This window comes from Cyprinodon tularosa, unplaced genomic scaffold (assembly GCF_016077235.1).
Source record: "Cyprinodon tularosa strain WSP-4 unplaced genomic scaffold, ASM1607723v1 ctg257, whole genome shotgun sequence".
In the NCBI taxonomy this organism is placed as follows: Eukaryota; Metazoa; Chordata; class Actinopteri; order Cyprinodontiformes; family Cyprinodontidae; genus Cyprinodon; species Cyprinodon tularosa.
Genome location: NW_024038953.1, coordinates 866,659 through 886,477, shown reverse-complemented (window position 1 = coordinate 886,477; position 19,819 = coordinate 866,659). Strand labels below are relative to the sequence as shown.

Here is a 19,819-nt window from a genome sequence, read left to right as displayed (position 1 = left end):
ATAAAACTTATTACTCTATCTATTTTTTAAAATTTATTTATTAACCCTAGTTCAACACCATCTTTTGCCCTTTTTTTAAGTTTCCAAAATTTCCCTCTTTTTCACACAGTGCTGTGTCTTTTCAAAAACATTTTGATAAAAAAAAAAGCCCTACAGCTTTGTTCCCCTGTCTGATCTGAATTAAACGGTGCCAGAATGACATTGATACGATGTATTATGCCAGAGCCATGACCATTTGTTTAGCAATAACTTTCCCACTTATTAAGCAGGGAGAGTAAGGGGAGACTTGAAACTGCAGCTGGTGCAGCTCCAGGAGGCCCTTTAACAAGGAACACATTGTTCAACCTTTCATGAAATTTGCCTCCATGATATATCTCTCCCTTTGCTTATTAAATCTTTTATTGGTTAAAATGTATCTGATTTTCAATACCTCAAGAATTCTTTGGAAATAGTTTTTTGATAAATTCATGTCCTTAAAGCTACAGTGTGTAATAATTACAGGGATATAAAGTCAGAAATTTAATATATTATACATAACTATGTTATTTATCATCACCTATGAGCTCAGCCTTTTAACCGTAATATTTGCGTTGCCTTAGAATTCGTTATTTATAATTACATAGGAGCGGGTCTCGCAGCCATGGAGGCAGACATCTTTGCGCTACGGCAAGCGCAGAGGCAACAAACTAGCGATTGCGAGATCTCCCATTACGCTCGAAAATAACTACGGCAAGTTGAGAGAGATTAACTGAGACGGTACTGAACAGTAGATGGCAGTATTATGCCTGAGAAGCGTTTAGTCTTCCTGAAACCGAAGAAGAAGAAGAAGCAGGTATACTGCGCTTCAGTAACAAGAAAGGTGAACAAGGCGGCAGGCGTGAGTGACTTTGCAAACTGTTTGGCACTGTGTGGCCAAACATCAGACGAATGGAGGATCATGCCTACTCTGTATCACAACGAAAAGCGGCGGACACCGAACCCCCGTCATCTAAGAAGCGGAAACACGACGAGAATAAACGCAAGCGTGACAAGAAACGGCAAAAAACACGGATCAACATTGGCACGGCATTTACACGATGGAAGTCACTGATGGAGGAAAAAGGTTTTCAAAGTGACGCTCAAGTTGCCAGTTTTCTCTTGGACAGGTAATTAATCCTACACACACAATTGTCTAATATCACTGCAGTTTTTGGAGTACAGGATGCTCAGACCTGTCTAAAACAATAACATGCTGCGTGATGATGCTGTTACTCTCCAGTATACTTCTTCAGCAACGTCCCTGACGTTTCACACGCTTAAGATAATAAATATACCCGTTATTTTTTCTACGTCGTTGTGACGTTTTGGTGAGCTGCTTTGCATGGTGATATAAACAGACGAAGTAATTGTAGTCATTAGTTTAACAGCGATATTGTGTTCGCTGGAAGAATATATATTCCCCGTTTACAGAGTCCAAGTCTTGTTTGTGGCACGAGGGGTTACAAGGCGAGGAAGAGGGAGAGGAAGAGGGCAGAGAGGCCGGGGTGGGCGTGCAGCCAGGGCCAGGCGAGGGAGAGGGAGAGGAAGAGGGCGAGGAAGAGGGAGAGGGCGAGGGCGTGCAGCTAGGGCCTGAATCATTATTCAGTAATTTTCTGTAAAATAATTTTCTGGATATATACCTCGGTTACTTCTCTCCGGCTCCTTTGGAGATCTTCAAGCCTTTCCTCCTCTGCTCTAGTCACCCCGCTGGCACCCCTCCCTCGCCTGGCCCTAGCTGCACGCCCTCGCCCTCTTCCTCTCCCTCGCCCTCTTCCTCTCCCTCTCCCTCGCCTGGCCCTGGCTGCACGCCCACCCCGGCCTCTCTGCCCTCTTCCTCTCCCTCTTCCTCGCCTTGTAACCCCTCGTGCCACAAACAAGACTTGGACTCTGCAAACGGGGAATATATATTCTTCCAGCGAACACAATATCGCTGTTAAACTAATGACTACAATTACTTCGTCTGTTTATATCACCATGCAAAGCAGCTCACCAAAACGTCACAACGACGTAAAAAAAATAACGGGTATATTTATTATCTTAAGTTTACATGAAATCTATACCCTACACAGACTAATGAAATACTATCTCTAAAATTATCTATGTAAACAAACCTCATCACTTGAGAAGGTAGGTGATGCGGACGTCGTGGAAGACATTTTGTCCCGTAACGCTCGCCGTACTGTTGGGGGGGAGAAGCGGTGGGGGGGAGATGTTCATGTTGCTGCGGTCTGCAGTCTGGACGTTAGATGTCGCTGAAAATTACACACTGTAGCTTTAAGTGTTATTATCTCTCTTTCCATAAGCTTCTCTGTCCTTCCTCTGCTTCTCAAGGTCAGTCTTGCACTTAGGTTTGTGGATTGTTGAAGCTTCTAAGGGTGACACTGTTTTCTCTATGCTGATCAACTGACACATTTTAATTCATTTCAATTTTTTTTTTTTTTACGTCTTGACATTTCCACATATGATTTCACACTTTAATACTAATTTCACATATTCAAAATGTCAATTTCTATCCTTAAGCTACTCCTTTTTGTCTTCAACCAGATAAGATTCAATTTTTTTTTTTACTATTTAATTTGCTAAGTTTAATTAAGTTTCTGCTATTTTATTACATTTCTGAAATAACAGAAATAACACACTTGTATATTTTGTTGCAAGTAAATTAATATTGTGTTTATGCTCTATATGTTTAATCAGTTCTACGGTGTACATGTGGTGTAAAGCAAGATACAAGACCACAGTAAACAGCAGTTAAAGGAAATTTGGTGTTTTTTTCTTGTGTGGCATAAATGTATAGAATTTAAAATAATAAAAAATAATTGTGAGTTATCTGTTAAATGTTTTGACAGATTTAAGTTAGATTGGGTTAGAAAAAACGGCTGTAAGAGCCGATACTCTCTCTAAGTTATTGGATCCCTTTTGTTTAACCAGAAGACAGGGCAGACAATTTGACAGGAGCAGGTTTCATGTCTCCAAATGCTTCACATTTGCTAAAAAGGTTCACACAAAGTAAAAATCTTTGTTTATTTTCCTTTTTTTTTAATGGAAGTTGATACAAAAAGTAAAATATTCATAATTTTTTTTTTTTGCCCATACATTGACAAATATATCATAAAAAAAAAAAAAACTAAATCTAAGGATTTCCCTGACACAACATTTGACTATATGATATGGATATTGCAGCTTTGGGTCCTCACCAATACGATTTTGGCCCAATCAAATATTAGGTAGCACAAATAATACATACCTTTATTGTGGCATATTAGAAAAGGATTGATCAAGTGATATTACTTAAAACAGAGAGAAATAGTAGACAATAGGGATAAGAACAGGTGACCAATTTATTATTAACCAGTGGGTTCCAGAAGAAGGTGAGTGTTTCTATCAGGTTGCTCATATCTAATATGTTAAATATTCATTTTTTTGGCTGAAATCAAACTCATTTAAAAACAGATGTTGTGAATTTTTAGAACCCCCAGGCTACTCTTTGGCTGGATTTGTGTGGTTTTCCCTTGTTGTTGTCAAGTTTATGGTTCATCAAACAATATGGTTTCCGTCCTTATCAGCTTCCTTACAGTTCCTTTATTAATAAAAGCAAACTAAGCAGCCCAGAAGCCACATAACCCTGTAAGGATTAAGCAGGTACAGGAAATGAATGAATGTGTGCATATCTTGTGAGGTTAAGATTGAGCTTTAACACCTCATATTTTGTGGATTTGCCATAAAAACCTTAAAACCTACAGAAAATGTAAATATCAGATGTGTGAACACCTAGTGCTGCAAATAAAGCGGACAATCCCCGGAATGTCATGCTGAGCTCTGGAATGCTGTTTGAATGAAAAGGAAATGACATCCCCTCTGCAATGTTCCTATGCATAAAGAGGAGAAATAACCCCCCTGTTGGGATCCTCAGGCTTGCACACCAGAGGGCGCCGAGGATCCTCTTCTGCTCTCTTTGTCTTTTTCTCTTAGGGCTGGAGTCACTGTCAGGTTCTGGAGATTACCCTCTGCCTCCAGCAGAGGGCGCCGTGGGTCCTCCTGAGCTGAGCCTCTCACACACCTGTGGCTGATCTACTCATCAGGAGGACCACAGTATTTAAGCAGCCTTCAGACCTAGATTCCACGCCGCAGTGTTGATCTTAGTTGGTTAGCTTCCTGAGCCTCTGTTACTGAAGAATCTTTGTTATCTCTAGTGTGAGATCAGATTCTAATGCTTTCTTGTCTCTGCCTCACAGGAATCCCGTCTCTTCGTGAAAGCTCTGGATTGAGCTGTCTCTCTGGCAACCTGTCTTTGGCCTGCAGCTCTGGGAGGGTTGCATCTCAGGAAACCAGTCACAAGCCTGAAGCTCAAGGAGAGCTTAACCTGCTTAACTGCCCTGGTGAGCCGACCCGAAGATTCCTACGTGGTTGTAACCTGACGACTTCTACGTGGAGTTTCCCTAGAGGTTCCCTGCTGAGAGCTGGATGCTCAGCCTGAAGAATCCTTCGAGTTAATTCCCCGTTGTTCTCTGCAGTGAGCTGGAAGCTCAGATCATGGACTGCCATGCTAAGCAAGAAGCTAGATGCTTAACCTTTCTTGAACTCCGTTAACAAACCTTCTCCCGTTCCCTGCACAGTGAACCCGCTCCCCCAGGCCTGAACCAGAACCTGAATTATTTCCATGTGCTTGTGACAATAAACATTGTTAACCTTTTAACCAGTTTCCTTTTCCGTGGTGTTCTGCATACTTGGGTCACTTTAGAGAACCCATCATGACAGAACACTGCGGCCAATAACAAGACCCAGCAGATCACCTCCGGAGGAAGCTGGTGTAACAAACTACCAGGTCCAAGGACTGACACAGACCCTCCGTGAGTAAAACTCCAGTTTCTTACAGAAAGAACAATCGTTTCAGGATATTACGGACTTCGAGGGAATCACAAGATGGCGCCTGCTCAACTTCCGGTTCCGGAGCCAAACCTGCCTCCAGGGTCAGAACCAGTCCCGTCATTTCCGGTTTTCCGCCCGTCACTTCCTGAAAGGTTTTCTGGCGTTCCAAGTAGGTTAAATGGTTTCCTACTTCAGTGCAATATATTTTTTGAACTCTCCTCCTCCTGTTTTTCTAATGACAAGGAAAAAATAGACTTCATTCTATCATGATTATCTGGAAAAGCCCGCAAATGGGCAAAGACATGTTTTTCTTCTGAATCCAGCACTTTTGAAAGTTTTTTAAAGGAATTCTCTCTAGCCTTTTCTGATTCAACCAAATCTCAGGGTCTGTCTAACTTAAAACAGGGGAATAGAACTATCGAAGATTTCTTAATTGATTTCCGAGTCAGAGCCGCTACTTCCGGTTGGACTAATGCCATGCTCAAAAATATTTTCTTCAACGCTTTAAGTGTTGAGATTAAGGACGAGCTGGCAAAAGTCGATGAACCCGCAACATTGGAAGAACTCATCAGTTTAGCAAGCTATCTGGATTACAGATTACGAACCAGAGTTAGGTGCAGATCTAGGAACCCAGTCCAGTCCAGCTCTGTTCAGTCCAGTCCTTTCCGTTCCAGTCCAGTTCAGTCCGTTTCTGTTCAGCTCAGTCCAGTTCAGCCCAGTTCTGTCCAGTCCAGTCCAGTCCAGCTCAATACAGTCCTGTACAGCCCTGTTCAGTCAACTTCGCACAGTTCTATCCAGTTCTGCCATCACCTACATGACCATCAGTTTGTACCGTCCACTAAGAAACTCAAAATTAAACCACAGCTCAATACCCGAACAGTCAGAGCACCTGAAATTCAAGAATCTGATCTTTGGAATTTTTTCTATGGGGATAGAGATGATCTCTTCCCCTTCTTGCCACCTCATTCATCTTCCAACCAACCTACTAGTTTAGCGCCTGAATCCACTAGCACACCTGCTAACCTTTTGTCTCAGTCAGTCTCCGAACCAATTGGCCCTGTTTCCATTAATCCCCGACGTAAAAAACGGCGTCGCTTTAAGCCGGCTCCGAGCCGTCTAGAGACCCCTGAGTCAGCTCTGTGCCGTCTAGAAACCCCTGAGTCAGCTCTGAGCCACAGTCGGTGGCCTCCCCTGCTCCAGAGGTGGAACGACAGTCGGTGGTGTCTCCTGTCCCTGAGCTGGAGCCACAGTCGGTGGCCTCCCCAGTTCCTGAGGCGGTTCCACGGTCGGTGGGTTCGCATGTTCCTGAGGCGGATCCACAGTCAGTGGATTTGCATGTTCCAGAGTTGGAGCCACTGTCGGTGGTCTCCCCTGTTCCTGATCGGGAGCCGCAATCGGCGGGCTCCCCTGTTCCTGATCGGGAGCCGCAATCGGCGGGCTCCCCTGTTCCTGATCGGGAGCCGCAATCGGCGGGCTCCCCTGTTCCTGATCGGGAGCCGCAATCGGCGGGCTCCCCTGTTCCTGACCGGGAGCCGCAATCGGCGGGCTCCCCTGTTCCTGACCGGGAGCCGCAATCGGCGGGCTCCCCTGTTCCTGACCGGGAGCCGCAATCGGCGGGCTCCCCTGTTCCTGACCCGGAGCCGCAATCGGCGGGCTCCCTGTTCCAGTCAGAGAGCCGCAGTCGGCGGTTTCCTCTGAGCCTCCTCCAGAGCCGCAGTCGACGGCTTCCTCTGAGCCTCCTCCTGAGCCGCAGTCGGCAGTTTCCTCTGAGCCTCCTCCTGAGCCGCAGTCAGCGGTTGCTGCTGAGCCTGTTCCTGAGCTGCAGAGGAGGGGACGGGGTACCCCGTGGGGGTACCTGCTGAAGTTTGGGCGTCATCCTCCTGAGAAGCTGCTTCGCCTCCAGCCCCGCAGCAGACCCCCGGAGCGTCGGCTTCGCCTCCGACCCAGCGGCAGTCCCCCAGAGCGTCGGCTTCGCCTCCAGTCCTGCGGTCGGCCCCCTGAGTATCGGCCTTGCCTCCGTCTCGACGATCGACCTCCTGAGAAGCTGCTTCGCCTCCGGCCCCGCGGCCGGCCCCCAGAGCGTCGACTTCACCTCCGGCCCCGCAGCAGATCCCCGGAGCATCGACTTCGCCTTCGGCCCCGCGGCAGATCCCCGGAGCGTCAGCTTCGCCTCCGGCCCCGCAGCAGAACCCCGGAGCGTCGGGTTCGCCTTCGGCCCCGCGGCAGACCTCCAGAGCGTCATCTTCACCGCCGACCCCGTGGCAGACCCCCAGAGTGTCAGCGTCGCCTTCGACCCCACTGCCGGCCACCTAAGACTCTGCTCCGTTGCCGGATCGTAGGCCGGCCTCCTGAACCTCAACCGTGCCTCCGGCCCGGCGGTGGTTAATTCCCCGTTGTTCTCTGCAGTGAGCTGGAAGCTCAGATCATGGACTGCCATGCTAAGCAAGAAGCTAGATGCTTAACCTTTCTTGAACTCCGTTAACAAACCTTCTCCCGTTCCCTGCACAGTGAACCCGCTCCCCCAGGCCTGAACCAGAACCTGAATTATTTCCATGTGCTTGTGACAATAAACATTGTTAACCTTTTAACCAGTTTCCTTTTCCGTGGTGTTCTGCATACTTGGGTCACTTTAGAGAACCCATCATGACACCCCCTCTATTAATGTGTAGTAAAATCCTGCATTCTGATGAGAAATTTATGACTGACAATCACAATGGACATCTTTGAAAAATACAGTAGGCCTACATCGCTCAAAGTAGTGAAACACAAATATAGACCCGAAAAAAATCAATAGTACATTTACAACATCTTTATATGCTCATGTAGTGTAAAGAACAGTTGTTTTTTTAACCACATTGCATCCACTGTGTTTTTTCAAGCATCAGGCCTGTTTGGGTAAAATGCTTTTTTATTTAAAATTGAAGAAGTCCGAGTCCAGGTTATCAAGAGCTCTGGGTTTTCTATTAACCAATAATAACTGAAGCAAACATTGCATAGTAAATGACAGCAATGCTGACATTAGGTCATCAGAGGGTAACTTCTTTTTAGTAAGCAGTAGTAGCAACCATCCTATAAGTAATAATCAAGAAGACAGGAGGATAAGAAGCAAATTGATTAAGGTCTGGTCCGTATTGCCTGCATTCAGTCGGAGTCGTTTCCGGTGAGGGTAGGACTTTGCCAAGGTTGCCCTTTGTCACCGATTCTGTTCATAACTTTTATAGAAAGAATTTCTAGGCGCAGCCAAGGTGTTGAGGCAATCTGTTTTGGTGGCCTTAGGATCACGCCTCTGTTATTCGGAGATGATGTGGTTCTATTGGCTTCATCAGGGTGTGATCTACAGCTCTCACGTGTGCAACCGCCGGAATGGGGATCAGTGCCTCCAAATCCGAGACCATGGTCTTGAGCCGGAAAAGGGTAGAGTGCCTTCTTGGGGTTGGGGAGGATATACTACCCCTAGTGGAGGAGAGTTTAAGTATCTTGGGGTCTTGTTCACAAATGAGGGGAAGATGGAGCAGGACAGGCGGATTGGTGCAGCGTCTGCTGTGAAGCGGGTGCTGAACCGGTCTGTTGTGGTGAAGAAAGAGCTGAGCCAAAAAGCAAAGCTCTCGATTTACCAGTCGATCTATGTTCCTACCCTCATCTATGGTCATGACCGAAAGAACGAGATCCCGGATACAAGCGGCTGAAATGAGGTTTCTCCGTAGTATGTCTGGGCTCTCCCTTAGAGATAGGATGAGGAGCTCAATCATGTGGGGAGGACTCAGAGTAGAGCCGCTGCTCCTCCACATCGAGAGGAGCCAGTTGAGGTGGCACGGGCATCTGGTTAAGATGCTTCCTAGACGTCTTCCTGGTGAGATGTTCTGGGTATATCCCAACAGGAGGAGGCCCAGGGGAAACCCAGGACATGCTGGAGGGACTATGTTTCTCGGCTGGCCTGGTAACGAATTGGGATTCCCCCGGAGGTGCTGGCCCAAGTTGCTGGGGAGAGGGATGTCTGGGCCTCCCTCCTGAAGCTGCTACCCCCGAGATCCGACCCCGAATAAGCGGAAGAAGACGGATGGATGGGTGTTTTTAGATCAAAGTCACTGCTCTTATGCCATTCCCAAATCTTTGCCACGTGCATAATGAAGAAGAAGGAACTGTTAGATAAACTACTTGGTAAAACATTAGTTTTTACATGTAAAAGGCAGGTATTTTTAGGGTTTAACAGACTATCACGTCTTAAATAAAATTATCCTAACACTTTGCAAAAAAATATCATATTTAAGTGCTTACCAAATCCTCTGGTGGCTCTTACCAAAATTGGCAGAGGGCCTCTGCCTATGAAGTAATCTGCTTGGTCTACCAAGGCTTCATTCACTGTATCATATCCTACCAGAACAACCATCCGCTGCCAGCCCAAGTATACGGTCATCACAGGACCATAGGTCTTACTGAGCTAAAGGAAAAGCAAAGGATCATTTTAAATCTTTAGCATATTTTTAAAAGAAAAGCTAAACATTTACTAAGTGAGATAAATCATGCAATCAATTTTTTTCCCCAGAATCTTGTGACATCACTTAAAATAGTTGCAAGAATAATTATGTATCAACTCACCTCTACGAAGCTTTTAAAAGGTGCATTCTTGTTTATTTTCAGAAGGTTTCCTATGAGTGGCAGTGGTCTGGGTCCAGGTGGGAGACGGTACTTCTGCTGGTTTTGAGCAAAAAGGAACCAAAGCAGAGCCGCTAGCCCTGCCAGGAGCAGTGTTGTATAAAACTCCATGATTCTCTCGACAGTATGCAGGCTTCCCTCTACCCAGCAGCACTTTCTGAGCTCTCTGGTTCACACTGATTGCATTATATAGGAGGCACTGTGTATGTTTAATAGACACGTGACAGGAGTGGAGCAGGGATTCATGTGATGCAACAGAGTGCACCTTCACCTGATTATCAAACAAAGGCTGTTGGAAATCTGCCTGCAAAAACATGTGCAGAAAAGCGTTGCTTAGCAGATGACAAAAAGCAGCGAATCACAAAGGATCAGAAATTATTTAACAAAGCTTGAATACATTTTTTTTTCGTTCCTGACAATTAGGTAATCAGAATTTTCAACTTTGTTTTGTAACTTTATCTGAGTCAAAAATCATGTTAAGTTCATTGCTACATAACATTATTTGACAATATATATCAGTAAGTAAAAATTAAATTTTCTTTCTAGTGTGAGATTATCATAAAGACACCATTTACAGAGTGCAACTTCAAACTTAGAAGATTCCAAGAAAATAATAGAGCTTATGAAAACATTGCAAAGTGAGCTATAGTCTGGTTCAGACCTGTGAGGAAATGATCACTTGTAAAAATATATATATATATATTTATCTTCAAAATCATTTAACAATAATTTATATTTAAGGAAACTTGTTATGAAGCAAATTTTCTAAAACACTATGTTCCTGCTAGACTCCCCCTCATGTTGGAAACCTATGGCATAAAGTATTCTTATTAAAGAAAATTAGAATTTTGAATTGTGATGTTTTGTCAAATGCAGATGCTACACAATGGCACATGTGCTTTGATTAATTGTGTATTCTGCTGCTATTTTAATATTTTGTTATCATCACAGTGAAGGTGACAAAGTGGTCTGAAAGGTGCCCAGGTATTGTGGCTTTAACAAGCCCAAATCATCACCTCTCCTCCACCATGCCTCACTATTGGAATGGGATCCTTGAATTAATATTGCCTACTTATGAACAGAGCTGTGAAGTAACCAAGTAAAAATACTTTTTTTTTTTTATTTACTTAAGAAGAAACGTTGGCTACTGGAGTAACTAATTTACTCCTTACATTTTTTTTTTTTTTTTTACAATTATCTGTACTTTCTACTCCTTACCATTTTTAAAATAAACTCTTTTTAGTTTTGATTCATTTAAGCTATTTTCTTTATGACCTGCTTGTATCTAAAAAAAATAAAAAACATCAAAATAATTGTTTTATACAGCCAATTAATTTCTTTGTGGTTGTACTCGGTGCTGCACCAACTTGTTATTCACCACGTACCACGATAAAACATTTTTCAAGATGATGCAAAGTTAAATTTGACACTGTTACCCAATAGCGTAAATATGGGTAAGCAGGGACTGCAGTTGCTTAGGGGCCCCCGACCTCTTAGGGGCCCCGTCACTGACACCTGGTTGACCCCATTACGCAATTGTAGACTAGGTCATTTCTTCGCAGATATAATGGTGTGAAAAAATCCTCCTAAACCCACCTGATACTTTGTTGACTAACTCTACCTTATTTATACCCCAAGACATGCCAGACACTGCATGAAAAGTGGGATTTTCGTCAATCCCTGTAGATTGTCGTGGAACTTCAGGTTAGCGGCAGTTTACGGCAATTTGCAGGCTTCGCCGAAAACTCCCGTAAATTGTCAGAAATTGACGTGGACTTTCTTAGGCCCCGTCCACACGAAGTCAAAACGAACGAGAAACGCTGATATTTTCCAAAACGTTTGCCGTAAAGACGGAGACGTAAAATAAATGTGAGCGTCCACACGAATGCATGAAAACGTTGCAAAATGTATGCCAGGCCTGTAAGTGGCGCTGTGGTGCCAAAGCAAAAATAAGCGACGAAATGTTGGGCATGCGCACTAATATTTATACATGGTTGCCCTGCGGGTCCATTTTCGTGGTTAAGTCAAATTCAGGTGCTGAACTATGTCGTCGATATTGCTCTGTTCTTCCTGGAGATATTAAAGAAGAAGAAGATTCTGTTGTAAGCCCGACAGCAGGGTGAGTAGCATTAGCAGCAACGGCGCCATTGTTGTTGTGATGCTGTGCATGCGTGTTTAGAGGGGACGCTATGACGCATGCATGTAAAAAACAAATATGCGGTTAGAGCGTAAAGATGGAAACGCGAAAACGGCGTTTCGAAATCTTCCCACTCTGAAGGCTGAATAAAAAAAAGATCGTTTACAGACCCCCGAAACGCCGGCTTCGTGTGGATGAGAGGCTGGTTTTGTGAAAAATGTGTGCGTTTAGGCCAGGGTTCGTCTTCGTGTGGACAGGGCCTTAGGCAGTGTTCCCCCCATGCCTCCCCCCCATGGAATTCTAGGAGTGGCTTTAACATGTAAATGAACATGCTGTGAGCTATACAAATGCAAATCAGGGTTGCAGGGGGGGTTTTACTCCAAGTGACATTTTTCTAAAAGGTAAGAAAATCTCTGATACAAAGAGATCAGGCTCAGTATAGCCTCTTACATTTTAGCTTGAATTGATTTATTTAATTAAAGTATAGAGACCAAAACAGATCTTTAGCTGATAGAGCAATACATTTAGAGCAGTAATTATTTAAAAAAAAAAATTGCATTTAAGATAAAAAATAAAATATTGTCTGTCAATATGCTCAATTCACAATTACTTAAGTGGAAAAGTTTCAAGAAATGAGTCTGAGATGATTCACTTTATAACATGGCGCATTATCCTGTTGGAAGTAGCCATCAGAAGATTGGTACACTGTGGTCATGAGGTCATGCCAGGTCAAGATCCGCAATTGCAATCGCACCAAACAGGAAAAAGAACATCGACAAATTCCGGTTCGTCAAATTAAAATATAGCAGCAAAAGATCGGTGACTAGAAATTATAGCACAATTCTTATATATATAAAAAAAAAAAAACTAACACCGTTTATTTAAATGATTGGATCCAAACTATTGGTTATTCACCAACGAGGAAGCAGATTTCTCATCTCCATCAAAATATTTATTTTATACCAAGGGACTTAAACTTTAATCAAATCCATTCAAAAGAAACTTCTTATTACAGGAATGAAAAGAGATGCTGAGTTTGGGAGTAGTGAACAAGTTCATTCAAAAAAAGCAGTTTTGAATTATCCTTATCCCCGTTACAAAAATCTACAAAAATATATATATATATTTGGGCAGAAACTGAACATATGCTGGATGATGGTGGGATTTTTTTAATATGTCATATTAAATTAAGCGCTCACAGGGTTCATACAGGAATGAGTGACTCTAATTTAATGCTATTTTAATGCTATTTGAAATGATTTTAATGCCATCAACAAGAACCATGTACACAAGTTATTAGTGTACATGACATATGAAAGAGCTGTAAGCAGAGTTCCATGACTCCTGTATGTATGTAAACACACACACACACATATATACGTATATATATATACTCTAGCTTTTTCTCCGCCTTTTATAAGCATTTTTTATTAAAGAATTATAAATACTTCGATAAACATATTTAAATAATTTTAGTGCCAATTAAGGCCTTGATTAAAAAAAAAAAAAGAATGATTTTTTAATTATTTTTATTGATCCACGGAAACCCTGGTTCATCTCGCGCATGCTCTTTACGACCTCCAAGAAACTCAGAGCGGCGCGGTCTGCAGCCACAGTGGAGGATGTATGCTTTGCTTTGTGCAGGCGGTCTGGAGCGGAGTATGTGGGATTTCGGGGTAAAACTCCTCTTGGACGCGATGGCGACTCTGCATCGAACAAGACGAACTCAAAGAAGAGATGCTAGCGGTTAATATATGTTCGATTACTGCCTGCAAGGCTAAAAGCAGCCTAGCCTAAGCTACGGCTAATAGCAGCCTAGCCTAAAGCTACGGCTAATAGCAGCCTAGCCTAAAGCTACGGCTAATAGCAGCCTAGCCTAAAGCTACGGCTAATAACAGCCTAGCCTAAAGCTACGGCTAATAGTAGCCTTGCAAGAACAAGCTTTATTAAAGTGTATTTTTTGTGATTCACAGGAAGTAGTACGCCGTCTTCACAACTCGGAGACTAATTGCAGGCGCTATGAACCGGAGCAAGGGTAAGATTTAAAGAATATGCTTTCATTCTGCGGTAAAAGGCAATGGATACGGATAGATACCGATCATTGCTGTACATTTTGTTTTCACAGACCTCCTATTTGCTCGGAGCCATATCAGCAAGTCCAGATTTGCACGATGTTGATAAAGACGACATTGTGTGTAAGTGACTTGTTTTAATGTTTTCTCCTTCCTTGTTACTGTGACTTGCGTTTGATTTTTTTATTCATACCACTCTCATTTAATTGTTTTCCAGCTGCCTGTAAGACGTATTTTCAGACGGTACGCAGGAGCTTCAGATATACGCAGCCAGCCAACACGTTGCTTGCGGAGGCTGCCAAGCAATCTGCTCGGAGTCGGACCAGAAGAAAGAGGGTAAGACTTTATTTGGTGACTATTTTTCAGGTGTATTGATAGATGTGTTGTGTCCATACGCAGTGCACTGATTCATTGTTTTTTTTTTCAGCTGCTGAAAGCGAGGCAGAGTGTGCTAGCAGATGAGGAAGTGGAACTCTGGAAGTCCGCCACCGTCGGCCTCATGTCCGACGAAGAAGATGGCGTCGTTGGCGGTGTCTCTGGGTGGATTGTACGGTCGCCGCCATTTCGTAGGCCGGATCTCACTGAACTCTGTGTTAAGCTGCAGTCCCGGTTAGAAGCGATGCCGAAGTACAGGGCCACGCACAGTAGGCGTCTGCACATCGGACCTGCCTCGGAGGGAATGCTGCCAGTTACCTCCAACCCCGAAGAAGCAAACGGACCGTTCACGGAGTTGTAATTTTTAGATACGCATGTGTTTGGATACGCGTTGTATATAGTTGTGTGTGTTTTAATAAAGCTCTTTCTTTGCATAAACAGCTTCCTGGCAAATGTTCATTTCCTGTATAAATTCATTCATGTCCTTGATGGTAGCCTAATAATTGTGTAGGATAACATAAATACACAGCATACGAATGAATAAATATATGAATGAATAAATATATATTCATAAATATATATATATGTAAATTTATATGTAAATATATATATATGCCAACCAATCACGAGCGACTTTACTTGTTTAAAAAGAAGTGGTTCCGTCCAATACTCAGTAAGAAAATTAAAGCCTGGCGTGGCCACGTGTGGTTTTGCTGCCAATCACGAGCGATTTCACTTGATTGAGAATAGTGGTTTCAGCCAATACTGAGTAGGTTATTCAAGCCAGACCTGGCCAGCCGCGCGGGTTTGCTGCATTCATATGCTAATTAGGGCCATTAGTACAGCTGATCGCTCTCCACATACGTCAGAGTCCGTTTCGACAATTTGTGGCACGACAAACGCGGACAAGCACGGGTTGCAAATTGTCGGAAACTGACGAAAATCAGGGAGATCTGCGGGAGTTTACGGGGGTTTACGGGGACGAAAATCTCACTTTTCATGCAGTGAGATTTCAACATGGTGGTGAGCCGTTTAAACACGACACCAATAGCAAAACAGTGGCACTTTTAATTACTATGTTAATAACTGTGTATAGTTCATTAGACAGTTGGTAAAAAAATACACTCATATAATATGTTTTAAACCGCAATAAAGATCTTAAAAGAACAATGTATGTAATGTTGTACATTATATGGGGCCCACCCAGATAATGTTGCTTACGGGCCTATTGTTGTGTCCTTACGCAATTGCTGTTATCATTAGTTATACAACTAATAAAATTAAGTATAAGGAAGTTATCATCCAGAATTCTAGAAAACTGTTCCTTTAACAGGGTATTGAATCAGAATCAGACATACTTTAATAATCCCAGAGGGAAATTACTTTTGTTACACGCTCCAGATATACAAACATTTATTTATATATATATATATATATATATATATATATATATATATATATATATATATATATATATATATATATATATACAAAACAAACCACACAAAATTATATAAATATACAGATGGACTTAGACTTAGACTTAGACTTCTTTATTTGTCATTTTGTATGCACAGGGTGCATACAGAACGAAATTGCGTTACATACAGCTTATGAACGTTGCATTGATATTTCACAATGGCACGAGTTATAGAAAAATACAAAAAGTGCAGCAGTGGTCAAAGTGTGAACAGTGCAGAGGATAAGAGACAGTGTGCAAGTTGCAGTGGTTCAGTGCAAAATGGCATTTGTGCAAAAAATGCGTTATTGAAAAATACAATGAGATGAACAATTTAAAGGGCTAAAAGTTAAAAGTTCAGCAGCATTTGATGCCCGATAATGTGCAATAGGTGCAGAGTTCGGATTGTGGATCAAAGGTTCAACAGTCTGATGGCAGTGGGGAAGAAGCTGTTGCACAACCTGGTGGATCTGCAGCGGATGCTGCGGAACCTCTTTCCAGAGGGCAGCAGGGAGAACAGTCCATGGTGGGGGTGTGAGGGGTCTTTGATGATATTACGGGCTCGGGACACACAGCGCTGTGATGAAATGTCCTTAATGGAGGGAAGAGGAGCCCCAATGATTCCTTCCGCTGTCCTCACCACCCTCCTCACATTCTTCCAGTCAGAAGCTCTGCAGCCTCCACACCACAGAGAGAGACAGCTGGTCAGAACGCTCTCTATGGTGCTTCTGTAGAAGGTTGTGAGGATGGGCGGGGGCAGGCGGGCTCTCCTCATCCTCCGCAGAAAGTACAAGCGCTTCTGTGCCCTCTTCACTAGAGATGAAGTGTTTACAGTCCAGGTGAGGTTGTCCGTGATGTGCACCCCCAGGAACTTTGTGCTGCTGACCACCTCCACAGCTGAGCTGTTGATGAGCAGTGGAGCATGGTGGGGGCGGTTTTTCCTGAAGTCGACGATGATCTCCTTCGTCTTCTCCACGTTCAGGATCAGACTGTTTTCACTGCACCAGTCCACCAGCTGCTCCACCTCCTCTCTGTAGTCCCGGTCGTTGTCGTCCCTGATGAGGCCCACCACCGTGGTGTCGTCCGCAAACTTCACGATGTGATTGGTGGTGAACCTGGGGACGCAGTCATATGTCATCAGGGTGAACAGCAGGGGGCTCAGGACGCAGCCCTGAGGGGAGCCCGTGCTGAGGGTGATGACATCAGAGGTGTTCTGACCGACCCGGACTGACTGAGGTCTGTTGGTGAGGAAGTCCAGCAGCCAGTTTCGAAGGGGTGTGTTGAAGCCCAGATGTTCCAGCTTTCCCACCAGGTGCTGTGGGATGATGGTGTTAAACGCTGAACTGAAGTCCAGGAACAGCATCCGCACGTGGGTGTTCTTCTCCTCCAGGTGGGCCAGGCTCAGGTGAAGAGCAGAGGAGATGGCGTTCTCAGTGGAGCGGTTTCGCCGGTAGGCAAACTGGAACGGGTCGAGTGTTGGGGGGAGACTGGAGACGATGTGTTCCTTTACCAGCCTTTCAAAGCACTTCATCATGATGGGAGTCAGTGCGACGGGCCGGTAGTCGTTGTAGCAGGTGACTTGAGGTTTCTTTGGCACTGGGATGATGGAGGCAGACTTGAAGCATGCTGGCACTGTGGCTTGCTCCAGCGAGGTGTTAAAAATGTCCGTGAGGACACCAGCTAGCTGACCTGCACACTCCTTGAGCACCCGCCCAGGTATGTTGTCGGGACCTGGGGCCTTCCGCGGGTTGACCCTCCTCAGAGTCTTCCACACGTCGGCTGTGTCAAGGCAGAGAACCTCCTCTTCCTGATGTGGGACAGCCTTCACTGCTGGAGTGCGATTTAGTGCCTCAAACCTCCCAAAGAAGTTATTTAGTCCGTTTAGGAAGTCAGCATCAACTTCATCCACCGGGGCAGGGGGCGTGTTGTAGATATAACTCTCTATGAAGTTTAAAGCATCTATCCTTAACATTTTGTCCTGCGTTACTTCTACTTTTATTAAGCTTTATTTATTTTTAAAACTAGTACTTTTACTTGACTAAAAAGCTTAAGTTGATACTTCTACAATAGCGGTATTAAATAGTAGGATCTATACTATTACTTGAGTAGTAAAATAATTTCGACTCTGCTTATGAATAATTCTGAAGAAATATCTGTAATGTATTTACCTACATTACAGATAATTGTTGCGTTTTCTGTCAGGTTGCAGTTTATTTTTAAAGTTAAAAATAAATGAATAAACTTTAAACTACCTGTGGAGTAGTTGTGGCTCCTGAAGCCGCGCCTGCTGGCTGACAGGACGCGCGCGTCTTTATGCTGATAAAACCGCTTTAAATAAAGATCAAACTTCTTCCTATCGGTTCTGATCTCCAGTTATTGTTTAGGAAAACATTTAGTTCGGATTTAAACTCATTCCGTTCACTGTGCTTCTCTCTTCCTGTTTACATCTGAAGTTTTTTTTTTCAAACCAAGAGAGAGAGGGGAGGGAGAGGAAGAAAGGGACTGGGCTTCTGGATTGGATTCCTTATTTTCATTTTTTATTTATTTTAATACCCGATTTTTTATCTTGAGTAATAGAAATGGGAATAATCACGAGAATAACTTGGTGTAGTTTTTCAGAAGTGGGATTGTTTAGCATAACTCTGTGTTTCCTGCTTGCACTTCAAATCCCAACCACTCTTTGCTTTCCCTCCTCATTCCTTGTACCACTTATCAGCATCATGGGTCTGCAAGAACATTTTGTCCTTGATCGTTCTCTGGTTTTATGTAAGATCTATACATGAAATAAATGTGTTGATATACCAAAGTACAGATAGTTGAATGACTTTATCTTTGTTAATTACACGTGTATTTTAGGGGAGATTTAAAGGCACACTATGCAACATTTTTCAGTTAATTAATGTGTTCCATAACGTTATGGATGATTAAATGATTCATTTCAGGTTGAACAAAGGTATTCTCGACCGCCCTGGTGGTCTGTGGGGGAAATACTGCACTTGCAATTGCAGGAGCACCGACCCGCGCCCACAGGGTCAGAAGTCTCGCGAGAGTCAGTCTTGCTTTACGGCGAGAACTGCTACACGCCCCCAGTTAAAAGCATTTTCGTTGCTAGCACAGTGGCGATCTTTGTGCAGTTATGCTACGTTCACATCGGACGCAGCAAAATCGCGTCTGCTGCTTCATTTTTGCTGCTTGTACCAGTTAGTTCTGACGCGCCGCTGAAGCAGCTTTGCTGCTCTGGCTGCGCGGTGCAAAAGTGTGTCTGACGCGCGTTGGGCGGAGCTTCACTATCCTTTCTCTGCCTTGCAGCTATATTTGCTGTGATCAGTGGGAATAAAGTAGTTTTAATATGTGTTTAAGTGAGAAAATACACCTGAAAACGTAATCAGTGCCGTCAGTTCATTCAGATTATTATCCTGCCTTCAATATTTTTTCTGTCGGAGCCGCTCAGACCCCCACATACCAGGGATGCGCCGACAGTAGGGATCCCTTCATCAGCAGCCTCTGGCCGGGTCGCCTCCTCGTGGTTCACCGCGGCAGCTGGTAGGTGTTTTTCATCTAAATAATCCAAGCTGCATATTCTGCCGGCAGATTTCTGCATTTTAAGTTAATTTAGGCGTCAATAAACTGTTTAAGAGGAGTGATCATCAGCGCTGTGTCTCTCTCCCTGCGTCAGATGCTTAAACGCACCCGACGCACTGCTTCAGCTGCTCAGACGTGCTGGGGCTGTTGCTCAAAACCCGCCGCCGGGACCTTTTGCTGCGCCTTGACGAGCGTCAACCATTGACTTTGCATGTAAACTCGCTGCTTCTGTCGCGCCAGCTGCGTCCAGTGTGAACGCAGCATTAGTCATTCGTTGCGTTCGCCTGTCTGCTAAGCTCAAAACAACCGCGCCTGGCTTGACGGAGAAACCAGGAGAACAGCTGTGCATATTTACGACAGTGCACTTTTACTTTCGCCCTCTGGGGGGAGCCTCGCTGGAAAATCAACACCGGTTGCATAGTGTACCTTTAAAATTGATTTTTTATTATTTTTTTACCATGTGATTTTCTTTTATATCTATTTCAGATTTTTTATTTTCCAATTAGACCCAATCTTTAAACAAAAAATCCAGCAGAATTATCACTCTTTAACCTCATATTGTCTAATAATCCACATAATTGCTTCCCCTCTTATTTGATTGAGTGTTTTGATTTGTAGAACCAACCTTAGCATCTCAAAATAATATTTGATTTT

General features: G+C 43.8%; 1 protein-coding gene across 2 annotated transcripts in view; it reads right to left on the bottom strand.

The window, feature by feature from the left end:
- The window catches only part of LOC119785743 (cytochrome P450 2G1), a 43,737-nt gene extending 25,681 nt beyond the window's left edge, over positions 1–18,056 (bottom strand). The window contains exons 1-4 of one of the 2 annotated variants that reach the window (XM_038288513.1): positions 17,836–18,056; positions 9,725–9,844; positions 9,484–9,694; positions 9,163–9,325 (exon numbers count right to left, since the gene is read on the bottom strand). In XM_038288513.1, the coding sequence (XP_038144441.1) occupies positions 9,163–9,325; positions 9,484–9,694; positions 9,725–9,786 (436 nt within the window). In that variant the 5' untranslated portion in view covers positions 9,787–9,844; positions 17,836–18,056. Of the gene's footprint in view, positions 1–9,162; positions 9,326–9,483; positions 9,845–17,835 lie in introns of both variants that reach the window. The other variant, XM_038288514.1, reaches the window with a different exon arrangement.
- Positions 18,057–19,819: the final 1,763 nt, after the last annotated feature.